General features: G+C 47.9%; 1 protein-coding gene across 4 annotated transcripts in view; it reads left to right on the top strand.

Moving 5' to 3' along the window:
- CLMN (calmin) overlaps window positions 1-10195 on the top strand; it is a 131537-nt gene extending 121342 nt beyond the window's left edge. For 2 of the 4 annotated variants that reach the window (XM_054530478.2, XM_054530479.2), the window contains 5 exons: window positions 5026-5222; window positions 7126-7186; window positions 7805-7875; window positions 8309-8405; window positions 9994-10195. In XM_054530478.2, the coding sequence (XP_054386453.2) occupies window positions 5026-5222; window positions 7126-7186; window positions 7805-7875; window positions 8309-8405; window positions 9994-10158 (591 nt within the window). In that variant the 3' untranslated portion in view covers window positions 10159-10195. Of the gene's footprint in view, window positions 1-5025; window positions 5223-7125; window positions 7187-7748; window positions 7876-8308; window positions 8406-9989 lie in introns of those variants that run through there. The other 2 variants (XR_008513199.2, XM_024231953.3) reach the window with 2 other exon arrangements.
- Window positions 10196-12099: the final 1904 nt, after the last annotated feature.

Here is a 12099-nt window from a genome sequence, read left to right as displayed (position 1 = left end):
CACACATTGTTGGGGGGTGGGAGGCTAGGGGAGGGAGAGCATTAGGACAAATACCTAATGCACACGGGCCTTAAAACCTAGATGACGGGTTGATAGGTGCAGCAAACCACCATGACACATGTATATCTATGTAACAAGCCTGCACACTCTGTACATGTATCCCAGAACTTAAAGTAAAATTAAAAAAAAAAAAAAGGAAAAAAAGCCAATAAAGGAAGAAACGAACAAACAAACTAACAAAAAGTCCTTTAAAACTCAAGGCTGGAGTAGTCAGCCTTCATGACCCCATTGCCCAGGTACTGAGAATAGTGTACTAACCATTGGGTACTGCAGCCAAGGGAACCTCATAGTGTGGGAAATAGAAGAGGTCGTGGGGAATGATGGAAGGCCTTTGAGAGGGGTGGGAAGGGCTGGAAATCCAGGCCTTCTTCACTGTGACTCCCAAGGGTCTCCAAGCTGACACGGCTGCTTGGGGGGTTGGAAGACAATTACCCCAAGCTTCAGCATCATGCAGTCCTACATAACAAACTTGCACATGTAAATCTAAAATAAAATCTAAAATAAAAGTTGAAAAACAAAAATATATTTATATATATTTTTAAGTTTTTTATTATACTTTAAGTTCTGGGATACATGTGCAGAACGTGCAGTTTTGTTACATAGGTATACGTGTGCCATGGTGGTTTGCGGCACCCATCAACCCATCATCTACATTAGGTATTTTTCTTAATGCTATCCGTCCCCTAGCCCCCGATCACCACAGGCCCTGGTATGTGATGTTCTCTCATAACTTACCACTAACATAGGCATAAGAAAGTTAAAAAAAAAAAAAAAAAGTCATCGCAGCTAACATCTAGCACGCACTTAGTGAACGCTAGCCTGTTCTTCTGCGGTAACTTAGGAGAAACAGAAGCAGTCCTCATGTTTGACTCCAGTTTTGATTTTTTTAAAGGACTTTTGCCTGTTGGGCACTAATCTTTGATTTCTGTGGTTTGAAATGGGTGTGTAAATAGGATAAAGGGACATGCGCTCTTCTGAGCTTGAGCAGCTGGTCACATTCTTATCTGCCATTGTGTTCCCACTTCATCTGGCCCAGCAGCTCACGAAGGGCCGCTGGAGTGATCAGTGAAGGGGGGTGCCTGGGCCTGGCCTGATGGGGAGGCTCCTCCTGCAGATGCCATGTTAGTAAGTGCTGCTCCCTGCTGCGGCACTGGGGATCCAGGAGGTGAGTCTGAAACCACATTGGCCATGCCCTGCTGGATACAGTGCACACAGGGCATCCAGGGCAAGACACCCAGGGAGGAGAAGGGCCTGGGCTCAGCCTCTCCAGCCCCTCCGTGAGCTCACCTGCTTACTCATCCAACCCCATGGAAAGCGATGCATCTATCACTGCCAGGAAGATAAAGAAAGAAAGAAAATCCTGCCTTCAGTGTCTACTGCGGGAGACAGAGTCCCCAGTAACTGTACTGTGAGAGAATGTGGCCTCAGCCATAAGAGATGGGCCCAGCAAGGGGATTCAGGGGTTCAACAGAAGGAGGCTCCCACCCAGATCCAGAAAGGCTGCATGGGGGTTTTGTGGAGCCTAGAACTGGGGAGGGAGTTCTGGGTGAAGGGACTAAGGGTAGAGGTCCCCTAAGTGCAGGAGCCGGGTGGGAAAGTGACCAGCTATTTCAGATTGCATTGGCTCTGCCTCTATCTCAGACCCTTCCCCAGTCTCTCACTGTCCCTCCTCTCCAGCTCAGGTTGCAGAGGGATGACCCTAAAGCACAAGTGTCATCTTATCACTTCCCGACTGCTGTATCCAGGATAAAGTCTAAATTTCTTAGCATGAACTCCAAGACTCTTCCCTCTCTAACCTGGCCACCCACCCCTCTTTGTCTCCCTCCCCTCCAGCCAAGCCAGCATCCTCCCAGACCCCCAGATATCCAGGCTCTCCTCTGCCTCCAGGTGTGACTGGGCTGGTCCCACCATCTGGGCAAGCAGTTATTCACCCTTCAAAGCCAATGCAAATGGCACCTCCTCCCAGAAGCCCTCCCACCTCCTCCCCAGGCGGAGCCATTGTTCCTTCCCTATAGCTGATCACATTTTTGACAGTCTCTCCTTGAGTGCTTACCTGATTTCCATGGGCTTTGTTTTTCTCTCCCGGGAGAGTGTGGACATTTGTGTATTTATCTTTGTATGCTAGAGACCAGCATGGTGCCTGACAGGGCCTGCCAGTGTAGGGGACAAAGGTTTATTACACGATGGTTTCGGGGGCATACAGCAAATGGAAGGCAAATGAAACACTGAGATACATGACAACACTCTGGCTCATCAGAGCCCAGTGAGGGGCCCGAAGGACTGGAGCTGATTGGAGGATTGAGAGAGGCTTGCGCCCTGCGGGAGCTACAGAAAAAGTCGGGTTTGAGTAGCCTTTTTTAAGTTGAAGTTTCTTGATAGTTGAGTAGTTGGTGTGAATAAGGGGTAGAAGACCTGGAAGATTAGTTGAGCCGATAAAGAGAATAAGGGAAATTAACATAAGGGATCAGGTTCGTCCTAAAAGACACCGCGGATTTTAGCTAGGCCAGAAGTGGGGGACTGGTTTTATTCAGTTTGCCAAATCTGAGCAGTGAGGAGTGGCTGCCTAAGCCCTAGGAGGAGCAGCATCCTCAGGCCGAGGGCCACATGGGCAGGGCTGCATACTCTGTGTTTGCCAATCATGGAACGGATGGGAAGAGGGCTGGATGGCTCTGCAGGTGCCAGGGACCACGGCTGCCATCTTCCCCCTCTTCTCCCAGGGAGAGGAACCCAGTCCCCCACTTGCTCCCACGGCCTGCTGTGTGCTGACTTCTCTGAAGTCTCAAAATAAATAAATAATAATAAAACGATGAATTAGCGATTTGCATCCTCCCTCCTGGCCTATTGGATGTGGCCTGTGAATCGAATGTTTTCCTTCCAGCAATTGCCAAAAGCAGAGGGTGCATGTGTCCAGCACTTGGACAGGTGATTTGGGGTGTGACTGAAAGGGCCCTGGGTTGCAATGGTAGAATCAGGAGATCTAGATTTGAACTCCATCTTATGTGGATCTCACTCTTGGTGAGAGCGTGGGCAGATGAGCTCCCTTGGGTGCAGTGTGGGAATGAAATCAACACCGTCTGCCTCACTTGGCTCCGGTCCGCTGCCTCACCTGCCCAGCAAGCACTGCCCACTGATCCCCAGCCCACCTTGCAATTTGCTCCCGAGTGCAGCCCTTGCCTCAATCCGTGTGGGTGAGCGTAGGGAGAGGGTACAGCCCGTTTGATGAGGAGCCCGAGGTGAGGTCTGGGAGTCTTGGGTCCTGGCAGACAAGGAGATGGGATGAAGCATTTCTCTGATACCTTGCCTTCCTTTAAAAAAAAAAAAAAAAGAGGCCGGGAGCAGTGGCTCACACCTGTAATCCCTGCCCTTTGGGAGGCTGAAGTGGGTGGATCACCTGAAGTCAAGAGTTCAAGACCAGCCTGGCCAACATGGAGAAACCCTGTCTCTACTAAAAATACAAAAATTAGCCAGGCGTGGTGGCAGGTGCCTGTAATCCCAGCTACTCCGGAGGCTGAGGCAGAAAAATCACTTAAACCTGGGAGGTAGAGGTTGCAGTGAGCCAAGATCACGCCACTGCACTCCAGCCTAGGAGACAAAAGCAAGACTCCATCTCAAAAAAAAAAAAGAAAAAAAGATATTTTCCCAGCCAAAGGGACTAGAAAATGGCAAGTTTTTCTTCTGGTCTTGAAAAAATAAATAAGCCCTCTGCTTGTTTCATCTTTCAAAAACAGTAGCATTTGACCATTGATGAGGGCAGCCTGTGAGACTATCATTTCAGATTGCTGAGCGCAGCTTGTCATTCCTGCATGGAGCTTTGTTCTCCCAGGGCACAATGGCCTGGCCGCTCTAATGCTCTTATTGTGACACCTGTTGAACAGGTTCTTCCAGCCCCTAAAAGAATTCTTGAGAGGTGGCTCCAACAATGACCATGCTCCTGCATTTCACTCGTGAGCCTTGCTGACGGGTTTCAGAGTGCCTGGTGCAGACAGAGGTCAAAGAATCTTCATTACCAAATACATGCTAGACATGTTGCACTACCATCCACCTTCGGCCAAAGGCACAGTGAAGATGGCATCCTGAAAACTCTACACCTGCTTGTGCATGTGCCTCTCCAAACCTATAGGCCACCTTTGCACCCTTTGGCCCACCTAGCTTCCAGGATTTATTCTTTTGTTTAAAAGGATGATGGTTGTGAAGGATTCAACCACTGCTCACTGTAAGAGCCCTTCTCCTCCTCCTTTCTTTCTCTTTCTTTTTCTCTTTCTTTTCTTTTCTTTCTCTCTTCCTTCCTTCTCTCCTTTTTTCTTCTTCATTTTTCTTCTTTCTTCTTCTTGTCCTTTCTTCTTTCTTCTTCTTCCTCCTCCTTCTTCCTTCTCATTCTTCCTCCTCCTCCTTCTTTTCTTCTTCTTCCTTCTTCTTCACAGGGTCTCACTGTGTCATCCAGGTTGGAGTGCAGTGGCATGATCTTGGCTCACTGCAACCTCTGCCTCCCAGGCCCAAGCCATCCTCCCACCTCCACCTCCCAAGTAGTTGGGACCACAGGCACCACCACACACAGCTAATTAGAGACATCATTTATAGGAAATCCTGTGGAATAGTGGGACGTGGTTAATAATTATTGTACCCATTTTACCAACAAATAAACTGAGGCTCAACAAGATAACATCAGTCACTCAAGGTCACAGAGCTGACTCAGCCAGGATTTGAAATCAGATCTTGCCGACTCTAGAACCTATATTGCTTTAACTCCATCAATTTGTAGCATTTGAAGTCTGTACCAGGGGCCGGAGTTGGGGTGGACTTGTCTCTCACGCAGGCTGTGCTGCAGGGGATTCATGAAGAGGATCAGGGAACAGGCAGAACTGGAAGGGATGCCCTGGCTGGGCCTGGGCAGAGCACTGCTGGGTGATGTCACCTACTTTACACTGCATGGCATATTGACTTGGATTTGGTTGTTCTGTCTTTCAGTCCCAGGAATCCCCAAACCTGGAAAACACAGCAAACCCCCTAGAAGAAAATGTAACGAAAGAATCAATCAGTAGTAAAAAAAAGGAAAAAAGGAAACATGTGGACCACGTAGAAAGTTCACTATTTGTAGCACCAGGAAGTGTTCAATCCTCAGATGACCTAGAAGAAGACACTAGCGACTACAGCATTCCTTCCAGGTATTTTATTCATCTCTTTTCACCCTTAAGGTGGAGCCAGAGAGTTAGAGAGTCATTTGCAGTTTCTGATTTGGTGGGGTGGGAGGTGCAGGCATGGGATTGGACAGCAAGGGAAATACAGCGTCGTACACAATCTTCATTCTCTACACCTGGGTTCCCCGACCCACCCTCATCATTACCAGACCTCATAAGGAGCAAAAAGGGAAGGATGGGAAGCTTGCCTTCTCTCCTCACTCTTCAAACCTTTGAGTGGAAGCTGGCAGTGAGCAGTGGATGGCTGAACCATAGGTAGGCGTGGGGGTGAATGTGGTAGACTTGGAGCCTCTGCTGGCTGCCTTCTGGCCCCCAGACAACTGCAGGTTGACCAAACTTCACTTTATAAGCATCTTAATGACTTCAAGCATATCCACCTTTCCACCAAGGAGACCTTTAATGTCTGGCACATGGAAGCTGGACATCTCATTAATATTATGGCTTCTTCCACAATTCCCATTCCAAGGAAGTACGGATGCTTGATTTAGCTTGGGAGAAGGAGGGAGCAGGGAGGATAATGAGATTTAACTGATCTACAGGAGTCTTATAGCACACCTCTGCTCTGTCACTCCAAGGCCACCAGATGAGCCAGATTTGTTCCAGGGAAAATGTGGAACTGCTGAAAATCAGAAGACCCTGGTCTCTCCCCTCTCTCATCATCACAATAGTCAGTCACTGTTTATCAAGCTCTTACTGTGCCCAGGCACTTCACGTTCATTTTCTCATTCAGTCTCACGTCACCTGTAGACACACTGGTGGGACTGTGCCTCATATGGCAGACAAAGAAGGTCAGGGGGCCAGGTAACTTTCCCAGCTTAGGGAGTCTTGGACTCAGATGTGTCCCACTCCACAGTCCACATTCTTTTTGTGCCCCCTTGTTGCCTGTGATGATGTGAGTGATACAAGCTGCAACAGAACACTATTGAGATATGCATTTGGGGAGGGGCAGGGAGAAGCCCATACAGACAGAGCCAGAGGAGTTGCTGGCAGGTGCCTGACTTTCCACCTCCCTCTGCCTTGCTTCTGTGCCTGGACCTTGGGGAAACAGAGGCAGGGGAAGGAGGGCCAAGGCACAACAGAAGGCTGCTGCCCACTTGGCCTTTGACTCCCAGCATGCCTGTCCCTGCCCCTGGATGTGACTGTCTAGCAGTCATCTATGATCTTTGCATGTCGCTGGGCTCTGCTGTCAGTGCAGGTGAGCACTTTGGATAAACAGTGCAAGGGATTTGCCCAACTGCTCAGCTTCTCCCTAAGCAGGTTAATTCTCAAAGAATCCTTGAGCAGCCACTATGCAATGGAGTCTGCTAGGCCTGGGGACTTCAGGAGAGGGAGAAAGAGGTCAGCCACAGGGGTGATTCAGGCAGGGCTCCATCCTTCAAGGAAATAGGACATTACCCTTCATTCCGCTAGGACTGGGTGGAACATGAAAAGTGCGAGGCAAGCATTCCCACTTGTATATTTTGGACCTCAGAGGCAGGTAGAGAGAGTCGGGGCAGCCTGGTCTAGGCCCAGGTCTGACTAATTGCAGAGAACCTCTGGTGAGTCCCAGCACATCAGGATGCTTGGGTTACTTCCTGCTCCAAATGCTTTGATTTTTAAGAATATGTGGCTTGCTTTCTATTTAAAATCCTGACTTTGATTTTTCTTGTAGATGAGGGCCCAATGTATGTATCACTAATATCCATCCTATTTGTAAGCACTCTCCAACCAAAGTAGGCATGTTAGATAAAATCTGTCATTTCTGTCCCTGGGTGTGAAGTTGTCGCTTGCCTAAATCTATATGTGGAAACCCCAGGATGGGGGTGACCGTACAACTGAGCCATGAAGAGCTCCAGGTGGTACCAATTCAAAACATGTGTTTGTTTTTCAGGACTAGTCACAGTGACTCCAGCATTTACATTCGACGACATACTAATAGGTCTTCGGAATCGGTTAGTATGTGAATTTCTTCTCTTTCTGCACGGCCCCTGCTAATCGATTCCTTTCCATCCTTCCTCCTCCCCAACCCAGAGCTTTGAAATTACTGACGTGCAACAGCCATACTTTTGGATAGAAGACAAGCAAATTGAAACCTTGTCATTAAGCACAGTCCAATCGGATATCCGGTTTGGGCAATAAGGGATGTAAATAAAGTGATGATTTTAAAGCCCAAAGGCCTCTTTGTTATAAAAATGCATCCAAAACCCCCCACCTGGACCCCCCCACACACACCCAGAAGGATCACGTTCGAAGACAGAGGTGCAACATGAGTCAACGTCCGATGGACAGTTGCACGTGCTTAGTAGCAGATGTGTTAGAACCCGGAGCAGCACACCCCAATTCGGGTTCCGGGTGGTGGGGTCTCTCATGCTCAGAAGGGAGGGGCTTGGGGGAGGAGGTAGAGGAATGTATATTGTTTAGCACTTTGATTTTGGATCTAGATGCTGACAGTATTGAGAAATGCCTGGCATGCTCGGCTTTGTGTGTTTAAAATCGTTTTATTTTCTGTTTCAGAGATTTCATCTTTACTAATTGGGTGGCGGGGGTTTTGTTTATAAATTTCACTGTAGGACCATTTTAGCTATGTTCAGTTGAGGAACGCAGCAGATCTGGATGACAGAAGAAACCGAATGTTAACCAGGTTGGTGGCTTTACTTCAGGTTTTGTGGGGGTTGTAATAAAATGTTTTTACATTCTGCAGCCTGCCTTACAGGGGTGGTTATTCTCCCACTGTTTTGTTGATAACAGTATTAATAATTTGGGATAATGCAAGAAAATAACTATTCCAGAGAAAATGATGTAAATTGAATATGAGTAGAAAGGAAAAGTAGATATTAATTAACACTGATGGGCAGGGCCCGGTTCCGAAAATGAGTCAGTTTAAAGATGGGTCTGGGTTCTGAGCCTGCAGCTGTGTTTAAATGAGTGGTATAGAGTATAGGGTGGTTTAGTGGTATAGGGTAGTTAGCAAAGGGAGGGCCAGGCAGGAGAAGAGGTGGTGGTCTTGTGAGGCTGTGTGTCCCCCGTGAATGCTGTAGCCCCTGACGCCTGTCCATCCCCTGTCGCCACTGCAGGTACAATACTCAGAAGCTCACTGAGCTGATTTTACAGTTTTATGGCATCAGAGCAGACATGAAGAGGGAAAGCAAACATGCCAGGATGTCTATGAAAGTATTTCTTGCTGTCGGAGAACTGTTGGCCTAGCCTGATGTTGCTGAATTGCTGGAAACCTGCCCATTTAAAACATAAAACCAGAAAAACTTCTCAGACTCTTACAATTCTGAGACGTCCCCATTCCTGTTGAAGTCATAGAGTTGCTTTATTATGTTTTTATTTTTAAAAATTTTTATTTACTCGCCACAGATTTGAATTGGCTTGGAAGGATTTAGATTACTGGAATCGGAAGCCTCTGTCTGAATATTACCCAACACCCAAGAGTGTGGTCCTTAGAACCTCATCCCTCTGGCTGCTAAAAAAGAAGCAGGACAGCTCCTTTCCCCTGCCGTGAAATGGAAATGCTAATTCAAGTTTTCAACTAGGCTGGATATGCTCATAGGAAAATAATCCTTTTTGCTCTTATGAGATAGAGGCGTTGAAAATAGAACCTGTAAAGTTGAGAAATGCAGTCGTGTTTTCAGTTTTCTACATTGAGCATTTATTACCTTTATAATAAAAAATATGGTTTAGGCTGCACGTGGTGGTTCACGCCTGTAATCCCAGCACTTTGGGAGGCCAAGGAGGGAGGATTGCTTGAGGCCAGGAGTTTGAGACTAGCCTGGGCAACACAGAGAGACCGTGTCTCTATAAACAGTATATAGTTTAACTTGTTTCTGTGGACAGCTTTTTAAAGAAGCCCATCATGTGGGTATTTATCATTCAGTGTGTAGACGGTGGCAGATGTTTAATCCTGCCCTGCCCCGTCGCTCCTGCTATCAGGAGATAATTCTGGGACAAGTGGTTTTAGCCTCTCGTAATCTCCATTACACAGCACAAAACCACCCTAAGAAGTTTACACTGCAGGCTTCTCTACATGCAGCTCCAAGCAGAGGCCCCAGCCCCAGGCAAAAACTTCTGGGCTTCCCTATTATCCGCCAGGCAAAACTGAAATGACATTTTAACACTACCACCTATAAAATAAAAGCAGGAAGGTAAATCTGACTGAAATCAAATCTGGTAATTATTTTAAAGGTAATATTCCAAAGCCGAAACAAAACTGTGGGGAATGGGAGAGGTCTTTGTTTCTTTCTGATAGATGATTTAAAATGATCTGCTATTAGGGACACTTCATCCCTTAGATGACCTATGGGGTCCCCTGCGTTACTAACAAACAGCAGCGAGCGATCAGTATCTAACTCCGTGTCACTCTCTGAGAGCACTGTGGCATCAAGAAAGCTGTCCCAGGAGACCTGGCCTAGGCGCCAGCTCTGTCGCCAAGTAATTGCATGGCCTTGGGCAAGTCACTGCACCCCGAAAGCCTCAGTGTGTCCATCTGCAGAATGGGGCTGCCAGCTCCTCTCACCTGATGTTATGGAGATGAACGGAGTATGCGCAAAAGCTCGAGGGGCTGCCTGGATGGCCTGACCCACTGCCTTGGGCCAGTACACACAGTGTGGGGCCTACCTGGACATGGTGCTGGGAAGCCTTCAGGTCTTCAGGCGGGGAGTGGTGGCCGGGGAGAGACGGGTAGCACTGGGTGGGGTCCACTTTCCTGGGAACCTGCTTGGTAACTACCTTTCCTCTGTGTTTCTTCTGTAGGAAGGCCAACAGCTCAGGAGAAGCCATGTCACTGGGGAGCCACAGCCCGCAGAGCGACTCCCTGACACAGCTTGTCCAGCAGCCGGATATGATGTATTTTATTGTTTTCCTGTGGCTGCTGGTGTACTGCTTGCTGCTCTTCCCACAACTGGATGTTAACAGGCTCTGATACGTGTGTCTGGATAATAAAAAAGACAGGACCCTGACCAGGGGCGGGGTTACTTCATTTTATTTTGGGTTCCAGGTGGGGCACTTCTACAGACAGTTGAGGACCTCCGAGGAAACTTAGACCCCCTTTCTCGCTATTGTGGTTTTTTGATTTTTTTTTTTTCAGGTTTCCTTTTTTTTCTGGACGACCTGAGCATGCTTTTTTCTTTGGCTATGTACTCAAAACTCAGGCATGCAGCTGGATCCGTAGGTGGGGTTTTGTCCTTGTGTGCCTTGCTGGGTTGGATAGGAAGCATTGTTAGTGATCATTAGCCCGCCTGGATCTTAGCACACCCCACATGCAGGTTCACACGCTGGATGAACTCGAGTTTCTTACCTCTCAGATGAAGGGCTGCTTGATGAGAAAGAGGGTGGGCACCCCAGGCCGAGCCCCAGCTGGGAAGAAAGCTGCCACGTTTTCCTCCAAGCATGGGTGTTTGAGAGAAGGTGCTGGGGTCCATGCACCTGTCACAGTCCGGTAACTGGTTGCATTCACTAGGGGAAATTCAAGCAGCCGGCTCTGTGCAAGCACATCCAGGAATGGCAGAATCCAGGGAGGAAGGTGAAAGCTGTGTTGAGAGCCACTGTGTGCTCTTTTTCACCCCGGTTTTTTTGTTGTTGTTGTTGTTTTGTTTTTTTGTTTGTTTGTTTGAGGGGAGATACACTTGAAATTCAGTTTTCCACTGATTGGATTGAGATAGAACCATGATTTTCAAACCAGATCGCCAGGGCCCAGCAGGGCCCTATAAAAGCCATGAGGAGTGGGTGGGCTGGAATCAGCTCCCAGCGGTGCTGGAGCTGGGTGGTGGGGCAGCTTCCTGCCCGCGAAAGATTTGGTGCACACCTCCCTCAGAATGCATGTCTTGGAATGGGCATTCTTTGTGGTCACTTGTAATGGGTTTCTTGAAGAGGCTTTCTGGACAGCACTCTGGGAGCAGGCCAGCACAGGAGGTTTGTAAAAGAAGAGAGGCATCTCTAGCACCCCTGACTCCAGTCTTCCTCAGCCCCGGGTTCCCTGTGCTCTCTCCTTCCTGCCAAGACTCAGGTTCGTGGCGAGTCTCTGCATTGGTTCCTCCTCCCCTTGCTCTCCCCTTCAGAAAGCATGTACCAGGCCACCCTTATAAAATCACAAATGAGTCAGGAGGGGACTCAGTGAGCATCTTGTCTAGCTGAACCCAGAGAGACAGAGCAGCTTGACCAAGATCATATAGCCAACCAGGGGCAGACTTGCAGTGAGCACACAGGCACTTGATGCCCTGTCCAGAGCTGTCATCCCTTGTAGGAAACTTCCACTGGGCACACCAGTGTCCTGAGAAAAAGATAAAATGACTAGATTAAAATGTCCACATTCAAACAAAACCAAAAATTTTAGACCAACTATTGACATTTGTTTTGTTCTTGTATTTTTCCCATGAGGAATTCTTACTCACCTTCAAGCTCATCCCTGATTCCTTCTGAAATACCCTTGACAACTGCAACAGCTTGTCATTTGACATACCAGCGTCGCTCTTACTCCAGGAATCACATTTCTTTCTTTGCTAGCCAAGGACTTGCTCATTTCAAGCAGTGGGTTTCAAGTTTACAGAATTCCAGCATGGCCAGAAGAATTTACATAGCACATCTGAGTTGATGACAGCCAAAATCTGGCCTCTAAACCAGTCTGATTATAGTCTGTCTCCCCTCCTGAAAAAATTTCAGCCTTCCAACCAGAAAGCTGCTGGGAGCTTGGAGTGATTCCATCTGGAAGGCCAAGAGCCCCATGGAAAATGAGCTAATTAATGAGCTCCCTGGCATCAATGAAAGCTCAAAGGTACAGATAATAAAGATTATGTGATAGTTTATAACCCTGGGCACCATGCAGTCCTCGCCTAAATTAGATGCTTGAAGAGCCTGGGAAGAGCCA

This window comes from Pongo abelii, chromosome 15 (genome assembly GCF_028885655.2).
Source record: "Pongo abelii isolate AG06213 chromosome 15, NHGRI_mPonAbe1-v2.0_pri, whole genome shotgun sequence".
Lineage (NCBI taxonomy): Eukaryota > Metazoa > Chordata > Mammalia > Primates > Hominidae > Pongo > Pongo abelii.
The sequence above is the reverse complement of the archived record's forward strand: the minus strand, read 5'-3'. Positions and strand labels throughout refer to the sequence as shown.